This window comes from Puma concolor, chromosome A1 (assembly GCF_028749965.1).
Source record: "Puma concolor isolate L17-30 chromosome A1, mPumCon1.1.hap2, whole genome shotgun sequence".
Lineage (NCBI taxonomy): Eukaryota > Metazoa > Chordata > Mammalia > Carnivora > Felidae > Puma > Puma concolor.
The window spans coordinates 83877809-83890496 of NC_141667.1; the positions used below are offsets into that span (position 1 = coordinate 83877809).

Genomic DNA, 12688 nt, shown 5'->3' on the forward strand with positions numbered 1-12688 from the left:
AAAGAACCCAACAGAAGAATTTAAAACTTGGTGGCTGAGAATTTTCCGTAGTTAATAAAAGATAAAAAAAAACTACATGTCCAAGAAGCTCAGAGAACCCCATGCAAATGACATAAATAATTAGAAAATAATACACACACACCCACACACACACAAAAATTGCCAAAAAAAAAGTAATATATTTTTAAATTTTAATTTCCAATTGTTCATCACTAGAATATAAAAACACCATTAATTTTGTACAGTGACTTATTATCCCGTCATCTTGCTGAATTCACTAATTAGTTCTAACAGCTTTTCTGGGTAAATTATTTATTATATGACCATACCTTTTAGAAATAACAACATTTTTATTTCTTTATATCTGACTCCATTCCTCTTACTCTCTTTGTCTTACTATATTGCCTAGTACCTGTAGCAAAATGCTGAAAAGAAATGGTCAGAGTGAGCATCCATTTCTTCATTCCTATTTAGGGAGGGAAAAAAATCCATGATATGTAGTTTATATATTTTTACAGTTGTCAGTTTTGCACATTGAAGACACAAAATTTTTAAAATATCTGAAGAATCTGCAATTATTAAAAATGGATACTACACTATGATGAAGTACAGTTTATCTCAGGAATACAAATTTGGTTTAACATTTAAATTGGTCAGGGGAGGAGTTAAGATGGTGGTGTACTAGGCAGACCCTGGAAGTCTCGTCCCCGGAACACAGCTACATCAACATCACATCATTTTGAACACCTAGGAAATCAATCTGCGGATTAAGTGAAGATTCTATATAACATCAAGGAGAGAATGTGGCAGGTATGCGGTGCGGAGAGGGGAACGGGGAGAGAGAAAAGCCACAATGCTGCAGGAGGTGGGAGGCCTTTTCACAGAGAGGAGAGAGAGTAGGTTGTTGGGTTTGCGCAAGAAAAGCACTCCTCCAAAACCACTGATGGGGGAATCAAGAGGAACTGACTATCCCAAGTTTCTGCAATAGTGGAGCTGAAATTCTGAATTTCTGGAAGTTTGTGCCATTCGCTGGAGTAGATCTGGGTGGGCAGCAGTGCTTCTGGGGAGAAAGACGGGAAGACTGGGAATGGTCAGCATGATGGGGGGATCCCCTGGGTCACAATGGGAGAGAAAGTTCCCCTACCTGGAGTACATTTGGAAGACTGTATATTGCCTCTACAAGGACAAAAGACCTGGCTGGCACCTTTAAGCAACCTTCCTATGACAGAGACAGAAGTGTGTACAGAAGGTGGTTAAAGTGCTCACAGCTTTTTGCTGTGCTTCTCTCTAACCTCCATGGGACTGCCCAGCCAAGGGACTACTTTCTGCAACAGAATGGCACCAGGCACATCACCGCAAGGTGGAGCAAGTCCATGCCCTGTTGCGTCCTTTAAGATTTGGAGTTTTGGGGTGCCCAGGTGGCTCAGTTAAGCATCCGACTTCGTCTCAGATCGTGATCTCGCAGTCCGTGAGTTTAAGCCCCGTGTTGGGCTCTGTGCTGACAGCTCAGAGTCTGGATCCTGCTCCAGACTCTGTGACTCCCCCTCTCTCTCTGCCCCTTCTGAGCTCATGCTCTGTCTCTCTTTCTCAAAAATAAATAAATATTTAAAAATTTGTTTAATTAAAAAAAGTAAGAAGATTTGCAATTTTGAATCTCAGTTCTGTGCCAAAGATGAAACATAGGAGAGCTAGATGCTGGGCATGTCCACGGCCCAGGCATAGAAGGGTTGAGGGCAGGGATCTGATGGAAGCCTGGGACACAGAAGAGGAGAATGTACACTTGTGAGGGCTTCCTGAACAGCAGCAGGTGCAAGCTTTCCTTCCCAGGGACCAGAGAGCAGGTGAAGCCATCTTTTCCCACCCACCAGCATGGTCAGACTTCAGCAAGCAACATAGTGCTGCCAGTAGAGGCTGGAGCCACATACATCAAAACTCACTTTTCTGTGCCCTATAGGGAAATCTTTACAGGAGCCGGTCTGATTGTTAGACAGCGCAGCTGGCCTCTCCCCCAGAGGACCAATAAAGGACCCCCACATGCACCAAGTCTACTGATCACAGAGTGCTCCAAAGCGTCAGCTTCAGTTCTGGTGGAAATAAGATCAGGCTTTTTTTCTTTCTTTTCTTTTTGAATCAGGATTATAATTTCTTTGTTCATTTGTTTTTTGTTTCTTTCCTTTTCTCGTTTTTTTGGATTTTTTTTTTTTTTGCTTTCTTTTTCTGTGGAATCTGTTTTTTTTTTGTCCATTTTCTTTTTGCTTGTCCATTTTTGTTGTTGTTGTTGTTATTGTTATTCTTTTTCCTGCTCTAGTTTTTGTAGAAGACTTTTCTTTCCTTTTTTTAACCAGGCTTATTATAACAAACGAATCAAAGCACACCTTGTTAATGGTCCAAACACTCCCCACTACAAGCAAAGAGGAACTCTGCAAAGGACTGACCTGGGGAAAAGAACAGCCAAATCACAATAGCAGAGTGCACAGGGCATATACCAGAAACACTTCTTAAAGCTCCAGGCCCTGGACAGTGTATATCCCCCTTCTTAATATAGCATTACACTCAGGAGCAGAAAACAAAACAAGTTTTTATATACCATGTAAAAGACAGAGACCTAGACAAGATGTTAAGACAGAAGAATTCTATTCCCAAGAAAGATCAGGAAGAAACTAAAACCAGGGATTTGCCTAAAACAGATATAAGTGATATACCTGAACAAGAATTTAGAACAATAGTGATAAGAACACCAGCTAGTTGAAAAAAATCATAGAAGACTCCAGAGATGGGGCGCCTGGGTGGCTCAGTCGGTTAAGCCGCCGACTTCGGCTCAGGTCATGATCTCGCGGTCCGTGAGTTCCAGCCCCGCGTCGGGCTCTGTGCTGACAGCTCAGAGCCTGGAGCCTGTTTCAGATTCTGTGTCTCCCTCTCTCTGACCCTGCTCCATTCATGCTCTGTCTCTCTCTGTCTCAAAAATAAATAAACGTTAAAAAAAAAAAAATTAAAAAAAAAAAAAAAAAAAAAGACTCCAGAGAAACCCTTGCAGTAGAGATAAAAGACCTAAAAACTACTCAGGTAGAAATAAAAATGCTATAACTGTGATGCAAATCCTACTGGATATAATTACAATGAGAATGGAAGATGCAGAGAATCAGATAGGTAAATAGAAGATAAAATTATGGAAAAGAACCAAGCTAAAAAGGAGAGGTCAAGAAATAAGTCACTCTCTAAAATGCAGTAAGATTTGTATCATAGGAGTCCCAGAAGAAGAGCTGGAAAAAGGGATAGAAAGTTTATTTGACCAAGTTATGGCTTAGAACTTCCATCATCTGGGGAAGAAAACAGGCATTATTCAAGTATAAGAGACAAAGAGAACTCCCCTTGAAATCAACAAAAACAGGTCAACACCAAAACATACATTATAGTGAAACTTAGAAAATAAAAAGATAAAGAGAGAACTCTGAAAGTAGCTAGGGACAAAAGGTCCTTAACAGACAAAGGTAGACACACATAAGGTGAGCAGCAGACCTATCCACAGAAGCTTGTCAAACCAGAAGGGAGTAGCATGATACACATAACATGCTAAAGGGGAAAAATATGCAGCCATAAGAATACTTTATCCAGCAACGATATCATTGAGAATAGAAGGAGAGATAAGGAGTTTCTAAGACAAGCAAAAACTAAAGTTCTTGAACACTAAACCAGCTCTGCAAGGATTATTAAAGGGGACCCTTGGATGGGGAAAGAGACCAAAAGCAACAAAGACTAGAAAGGAACAGAGACAATCTATAGGCACAGTGACTTTACAGGGAATACAAAAGCACTGAATTCATATCTATCAATAATTATTCTGAATATAAATGGACTAAATTCTCCAATCAAAAGACACAGCATATCAGAATGGACAAAAACAACAAGACCCAACTATATGCGCTTACAAGAGACTTATTTTACACCCAAAGACACCTCCAAATTGAAAGTGGGGGGGGGGATGGAGAACCATTTATCATGCTAATGGATATCAAAAGAAAGCTGGAGTAACCATACTTAGACAAACTAGATTTTGAACAAAAGACTATATAAGAGATGAAGAAGGGCACTATGTCATAATAAAGGGGTATATACAACCAGAAGATCTAACAATTGTAAATACTTATGCCCCTAAATTGAAAGCAGCCAAATGTATAAATGAATTAATAACAAAGAAATTCATTGATAATCACATAATAGCAGGGGATTTTAACAACCCACTTACAGCAATGGACAGATCATCTAAGGAGATCAACAAGCAAATAATGGCTTTGAATGACACACTGGACCAGATGGACTTAACATATATTCACAACATTTCACCCTAAAGCAGCAGAATACAAACTCTTTTTAAGTGCACATATTCTCCAGAATAGATTCACACTGGGTCACAAATCAGGCCTCAACCAGTACAAAAAGACTGAGATCATATCAGGCGTATTTTCAGACCACAACGCTATGAAACTTGAAGTCACTCGAGAAAAAATTTGGAAAGACCACCAATACATGGAGGTTAAAGAACATCTTATTAAAGAATGAATGGGTTAACCCAGAAAATTAAAGAAGAAATTAAAAAATACATGAAAGCCAAAGAAAATGAAAACATGACAGTCTAAAACCTTTGGGATGCAGCAAAGGCGGTCCTAAGAGGGAAGTATATAGCAATTCAGGCCTTCCTCAAAAAGGAAGCAAAGTCTCAAATACACAACCTAGCCTTACACCTAAAGGATCGGGAAAAATAACGGTAAATGAAGCCCAAAACCAGCAGAAAAAGGGAAATAATAAAATTTAGAGCTGAAATAAATCACATAGGAATAATTAAAAAAAAAAGGTAGAACAGATAGATAAAACTAATAGCTGGTTCTTGAACAGAACCATAACCAGTAAAGAAATTCAATCAGTAATCAAAAATCTCCCAACAGACAAGAGTCCAGGGCCAGATGACTTCCCAGGGGAATTCTACCAAACATTTAAAGAAATACTACCTATTTTTTCAAAACCATTCTAAAAAACAGAAACAGAAGGAAAACTTCCAAACTCATTCTATGAGGCCAGTATTTCCTTGACTCCAAAACCAAAGAAGTCACTAAAAAGGAGAATTACAGACCAATATCCCTGATGTACATCAAAACAAAATTCTCTACAAGATACTAGCAAGTCCAAGAGTACATTAAAAGAATTATCATAAATCAATGTCATATATTAATAAAAGAAACGATAACCAAATGATCCTCTCAATAGATGCAGAAAAAGCATTTGACAAAATACAGCATCCTTTTATTCGTAAACACCCTCAAGAAAACAGGGATAAAAGGAATGTATCTCAACATCATAAAGGCCATAATAGAAAGACTAACAACTACTCTCATCCTCAGTGGGGAAATCCTGAGAGCTTTCTCCCTAACGTCAGGAACAAGAAAGGGCCATCCACTCTCACCAGTGTTGTTCAACATAGTACTAGAAATCCTAACCTCAGCCATCAGACAACAAAAAGAAAAGGCATTCAAACTGGCAAGGAAGAAGTCAAACTCTCACTCTCTGCAGATGACTTGATCCTTTATCTGGAAAACCTGAAAGACTCCACCAAAAAATTGCCAGAACTGATACACGAATTCAGCAAAGTGGCAGGATACAAAATCAATGTGCGAAAATTTGCTGCATTTTATACACCAATAATGAAGCAGCAGAAGGAGAAATTAAGAAATTGATCCCATTTACAACTGCACCAAAAACCTTAAGATTAGGAATAAATCCAACCAAAGAGGTAAAAGATCTGTACTCTGAAAACTATAGAACACTTATGAAAGAAACTGAAGATGACACAAAGAAATGGAAGAACATTCCACGCTTATGAATCAGAAGAGCAAATATTGTTAAAATGTCTATACTATTGAAAGCATTCTACACATTCAGTGCAATCCCCAGTGTAAAATACCAGTGCAAATCCCCAGTGCAAAATACCACCAGCATTTTTCACATACCTAGAGCAAACAATCCTAAAATTTGTATGGAACCAGAGAAGAACCTGAATAAGCAAAGTTATGTTGAAAAAGAAAACCAAAGCTGAAGGCATCACAATTCCAGACTTCAAGTTACATCACAAAGCTGTAGTCATCAAGACAGTATAACACTGGCACAAAAACAGACACAGAGATCCACGGAACAGAATAGAAAACCCGGAAATACACCCACATCTATATGGTCAACTTATCTTCGACAAAGCAGGAAAGAATATCCAATGGGAAAGATAGTCTCTTCAACAAATAGTGTTGGGAAAACTGGACAGCAACATGCAAAGGAATGAAATTAAACCACTTTCTTATACCACACGCTAAAATAAATTCAAAATGGATCAAAGACCTAAATGTGAGACAGGAAACCATCAAAATCCTACAGGAGAGCAAAGGCAACCATCTTTTTGACCAGAGCTGTAGCAACTTCTTACTAGACACATCTCCAGAGGCCAGGAAAACAAAAGCAAACATGAACTAGTGGGACTTCACCAGGATAAAAAGTTTCTGCACAGCTAGGAAACAATCCATAAAACTAAAAGGCAGCCTAGAGAATGGGAGAAGATATTTGCAAATGACATTATCTAGTAAAGAATTAGTATCCAAAACCTATAAAGAGCTTATCAGGGGCGCCTGGGTGGCGCAGTCGGTTAAGCGTCCGACTTCAACCAGGTCACGATCTCGCGGTCCCTGAGTTCGAGCCCCGCGTCAGGCTCTGGGCTGATGGCTCAGAGCCTGGAGCCTGTTTCCGATTCTGTGTCTCCCTCTCTCTCTGCCCCTCCCCCGTTCATGCTCTGTCTCTCTCTGTCCCAAAAATAAATAAACGTTAAAAAAAATTAAAAAAAAAAAAAAAAAAGAGCTTATCAAACACCCCCAAAAAACCAAAAAATCCAGTAAAAAAATAGGCAGAAGACATGAATAAATACTTCTCCGAAGAAGACATACAAATGGCTAACAGCCACATGAAAAAATGCTCAACATCACTCATCATCAAGAAAATACAAATCAAAACCACAATGAGATACCACCTCACAACTATTGGAATGGCTAAAATTAATAACTCAAATCAAGAGATACTGGCAAAGATGTGGGAAAAGGGGAACCTGCTTACCTGTTGGGAATGCAAACTGGCGCAGGCACTCTGGAATACAGTATGGAGGTTCCTCAGAAAGTTAAAGCAAGAACCACGCTATGGTCCAACACTTACACTACTAGGTATTTATCTAAAGGATACAAAAATACTGATTTGAAGGGGCACATGCACCCCAATATTTATAGCAGCACTATAAACAATAGTCACGTTATGGAAAGAGACTAAATGTCCATCAACTGATAAATGGATAAAGAAGATCTGGTAAACACATACAATGAAATATTACCCAGCCATTAAAAAGAATGAAATCTTGCCACTGCAAGGACATGAATGGAACTACAGTATATTATGCTAAATGAAGCAAGTCAGTTAGAGAAAGACAAATATCATAATTTCACTCATATGTGTGTGGCATTTAGGAGACTAAACAGATTAACGTAGGGGAAGGGAAGGAAAATAAAATTAAGATAAAAATAGGGAGAGGCAAACCATAAGAGACTCTTAACTAAGGAGAACAAACTGAGGGGTGCTGGAGGGGAAGTAGGAGGGAGGATGGGCTAAACGGGCTAAGGAAGGCACTTGTAGGGACGAGCACTGGGTGTTATCTGTAAGTGACGAATAACTAAATTCTATTCCTGAAACCAATACTACACTGTATGTAACTAACTGGAATTACATATAATCAAAATAATTTACCGTATTAACAGAGTAAAGGAAAAATGCTGATTATCTCAACAGATGCAACAGCATATGTTCAATATTTATATGAAAACTGTAATACCTTAATGACAGAATCAAAGACTTGGAGAGATATGGTGTATATAGGTAGGACAACTCAGTATTGTTAAGATCTCAATTCTTCCCAATTTGACCTATAGATCCAATAAAATCCTAATCAGAATCCCAGCTGTTTTTTTTTTTTGTAGGAATTGACAAGGTGGTTCTAAAATGTATAAGGAAATAAATATTCCAGAACCACCAAAAACATTTTGAGTAAGACAAATTTGGAGGACTCGCTCCACCTGACTTCATGACTCATTATAAAGCTACAGGAACCAAAACTGTGTGTTTTTGGTATAAGGCAGACACAGACACCAGTGGAGTAAAAAGCCCAGAAATACACAACTACAGTCAAGTGATATTTGGACAACAGTGTCAAAGTAATTGCACAGCAACTGAAATCTTACACAACTTCAGAAAATAGTTTGGCATTTTCCTATAATGTTAAATATACAACTGCCATCTCAGTCAGCAATTTCATTCTTGGTATTTACCCAAGAGAGATAAAAACAAATATACATGAAGACTTGTACTCAAATGTTCATGGCAGCTTTGTTTATATTAGCACAAATGAAAAAAACAAAAACAAAGACAAAAAACAAATGTCTATCAATGGGTGAATAAACAGCAATACATCTGCTAAGTGAAATACTACTAAGCAACAAAAAGTAATGAACCTGGATGATACAATAACCTGGATGAATCTCAAAAATAATGAGTTAAGCAAATGAAACTATATAAAAGGAGTATATACAGAATTCCATTCACATGAAGTTAAAAAAAAAAAAAAGACAAATTTAATGTGTGGTGGGTGACACAAAGGAAGTTAATGGTTGTCCTACATTGGTGGGGCAAAATTAAATGTGCAATGACACAAGGGAACATTGTAGAATTACATAATTGTTACAGATCTTGAGAGTAGTGTGGGTGTGGGGGGGGAAACATGGGTATATAAATTTGTCCAAATTCATCAAAATGTATACTTAAAATGTATACATTTTACTTACCTATAAATAAAACTTCTGTACAGGTGACAAAAGGCCCTTGCATCACCCCTAATAGTTATCACAGTCCCAGAATACAGTTTACTCAGAAGACTTTTAAAAATACGATGTAAAAAACAGGAAGAAACAAAGGAAACAGTATGAACCATGAAGCCTGCACTATATAGACCCAGAAAACACCTCAGTAATACTTATAAAAATTTAAATTGCTTCAAAACTAAAATCAAAATCTTTTAAGTTTTATTTTGCTTGAGTTACCCAAAACAAATAACATGGAAAGTTAAACAGAAACCCCAAGAGTAATCTAAATCAATACTATAAAATAGATTTTGTTCTAGTAGACACATTTACTTAAATGTACAGAATGACTTAACTCTGAGTTTAAAGAGTAAATCATCATAGCTCAATTGGACTAAATCACAAATTTCAAAGAAATTCAAAAAGGTATTCATGCAAACCAAAATTGTTTTTTTTTTGTTCATTGCTTTAGCTTTCATGAGATTGAACTCATCTCACCTTACAAGAGAATCACTTCGTTTATCAGCTCGAACAAGGAGGACAACTTTCCATCTATGGAAGGCTCCTGGAGCACCAGTGCGTTTCAGCTCTTCACGCCATCTTTTAGGTGCAGATTGCATTTGAGGCGAATAATGAGAGTCTTTTTCAATTTTATAGCCCCATTCATAAGTTGTTTCATCAAGCCATCTGCCACTTTTGGCACTATGAATTATGTAGTCCTTAGTTAGTACCCACTTTCCTAGAAAGCAAATCAACTGTCAGTCACAAAATAATTTTGGTTCTAATGAATGGTAAACAATAAGGACTAAATATCAAATAAAGTTTGACCTTTTTCAACATGAGACCTTTAGGCTATGTTGCCAACACGATCTTTGAATTATGTTTGTTTCCCCAAATTTTTGGTAGAGGGTTACAATGTCACTGAACATTGTATGTAATTTTTCCCATAATAATTCTAAGTCTAAAAACATTACTGAAGAAAATACAAACCCAAGGCTTAATAAAATACATGTGGTATTACTTAAATTATGTCTACTATTACTATTCACCAATTTGGCTGAGATTTATATTTTTCCTCCTATGCTAATAACTTTTGCAATGATGTTTACAGCAATGTTACACTTTGTAAAAGAAATTTACAAACACTCTTGCACCTTCTTTAACTGGGCATCAATAATTGTTTTCAACAGTATGGACAGTATAGGTTTTCATTTTCAGATATAAAAATAAATCCAAGTATCCTTTTGGTGAGTTACTCTAAAAAATAATAAATTTTTTTCTGAAAATTAGTGGACTGATGACATGCCAGGTCAATCACAGTAAAAGAAACAATAAAAGGAACATCAAGGATGACAAAGATAGAAGGGAGGACACTAAATCCCAAGTTGGACTTATGGAATTAAAATTTGGGGCGCCTGGGTGGCGCAGTCGGTTAAGCGTCCGACTTCAGCCAGGTCACGATCTCGCGGTCCGTGAGTTCGAGCCCCGCGTCGGGCTCTGGGCTGATGGCTCGGAGCCTGGAGCCTGTTTCCGATTCTGTGTCTCCCTCTCTCTCTGCCCCTCCCCCGTTCATGCTCTGTCTCTCTCTGTCCCAAAAATAAATAAACGTTGAAAAAAAAAATTAAAAAAAAAAAAATAAATAAAATAAAATCTTAGAAAAACAAAACAGCGTGATCATTGCTTCATAGCACGGGTGGGAACAGAGGCAGTAGAAGGAGAACAAAGTCTCTTTTCAACGACAGATCAAAGAAAACTTGACTAGAACAGTTCACTGAAGCCTCAAGAAAAGCTTTTTTTTTTTTTTTTTTTTTTGGCATTTTGTGCCTATCTTTTTTGTTAATTTTTTTTTTCTGACATAAAACATTTATGTAAAACACTAAGTCTTTGGTAAAGTTAAGGATTTATGCCTCTTTGATACATTTTCGTGTGTTACAAAGTTTTCCTTAGAAAAATAAAACAAAAAAATATTATAACATATTTTCAGAAAAATATCAGGAAAAACCACATTTATTTGATATAATAAGCATACTATCTTTTGGTGATGAAGGTACTTCTTTTTTCACATGAAGATTTTCATTCAAGGAGGAAATTAGTTAATTTACCTGCTGCACAAGCTGCTAAAAACTTTTCACTTTTACACAAACGTTCAGCTATAAGATGTGTACAATTTTTGTATTTCTGGAAGAAAAAAATCCAAGTGAAGAAACATTACTAAGGTAAGATTTCTTTTATAGCACATTTATTTTATTCTTATAATATCAGGAGGACATTTTATCATTCTTAGGCCAATATTATTTTTCAATTCTATTTTAAATAGTTGGTAAGTTTCTGTACTCACCTCACTCTTAATAAAAGTGCAATCTAGTTTTAAAAGCAATTTGCCTAGAGCTTCCTTTTCTTCCATCTTAAATCCCGTCATCTGGATGATATGCTTTGGAGCACCATCTTCCATCTAACATATATACACATAAAGATAAAATATGTTAAAGATATTATTCACAGGATTGACATTATTTTTTTAACTATGAGTGCAAAAATAAAAAAAAATAAAACTTAAACATAAAAAGAATTAAACATCTAAGGCTATATTGTCAATACCACTGTTAAGATTGCTTATGTTCAATAGAAATTGGTTTATAAAGTTATCTTCTCAAAATACAACTGTAAATAGATTTTTTTTTTTCTATCTTGAACACTGAAAGTTTCCATCAGAACATCACTTGACACTAAAACACTGATGAATGAATACAATTCTTCAGAAGGGGATATTTAAACAATATTAGTATAATAATACTAGCTTCGTTTTAAAAGCACTCTTTTTGTTAAGGTCTTATGCAACAAGTACAATATGGACAATGAAACCTAATCTTACCTTATAACAATTTTTAAGGTGCTTATGGATATATATTGAGAGTATGTGTAAGTAAGTAGAGATGATAAAACTTATGGTCCCACATCATTTACACCAAGTAACTTAGTATAGTAGGTACATACAATGAACCTGGATTTTATTCCCAATATACATTTCTTAACTCTGCTATATGTTAGTTTCATCACCTACAAAATAAACTGAAAAAAAAAATCAGTTTTCAAGTTTATTTTATTTATTTATTTTTTTATGTTTATTTATTTTTGAGAGAGAGAGACAGAGCAGGGGAGGGGCAGAGAGAGAGGGAGACACAGAATCTGAAGCAGGCTCCAGGCTCTGAGCCATCAGCACAGAGCCCGATGTGGGCTCGAACTCACCAACTGTGAGGTCATGACCTGGGCCCCGAAGTCGAAGTCAGGTGCTTAACCAACTGAGCCACCCAGGCGCCCCTTAATCTACATTTTAATAGGAACCTTAATAGGAACCTTAATTTTAATAGGAACCTTAATCTACATTTAAATGTTATTCATAAAACATTTTGTTTTTGAAGAGGCACATTTATTAAGCAAAAAAGATTACACCTCACTGTATTTTTATTTATTTTTTTAAATGTTTTTTTAAAAAAGTTAATTTACTTATTTTGAGAGAGAGAGAGAGAACAAGCAGGGAAGGGTCAGGGAGAGAGAGGATCCCAGGCAGGCTCCGTGCTGCCAGCACTGAGACCAATGTGGGGCTTGAACTCAGAAACTCTGAGACCTTAGCTGAGATCAAGAGTCAGATGCTTTACCTGCTGAGACACTCAGGCGCCCTCACAGTATTTAAAAAAAATTTTTTTTTCAACGTTTTTTTATTTATTTTTGGGACAGAGAGGGACAAAGCATGAACGGGGGAGGCG

General features: G+C 36.8%; 1 protein-coding gene across 3 annotated transcripts in view; it reads right to left on the reverse strand.

The window, feature by feature from the left end:
* SLF1 (SMC5/6 complex localization factor 1) overlaps positions 1 to 12688 on the reverse strand; it is an 84307-nt gene that overhangs the window by 61364 nt on the left and 10255 nt on the right. For all 3 annotated transcript variants that reach the window (XM_025924248.2, XM_086717873.1, XM_086717859.1), the window contains exons 2-4: positions 11263 to 11376; positions 11027 to 11102; positions 9423 to 9663 (exon numbers count right to left, since the gene is read on the reverse strand). In XM_025924248.2, coding sequence (XP_025780033.1) covers positions 9423 to 9663; positions 11027 to 11102; positions 11263 to 11376 — 431 coding nt within the window. The remainder of the gene's footprint in view (positions 1 to 9422; positions 9664 to 11026; positions 11103 to 11262; positions 11377 to 12688) is intronic.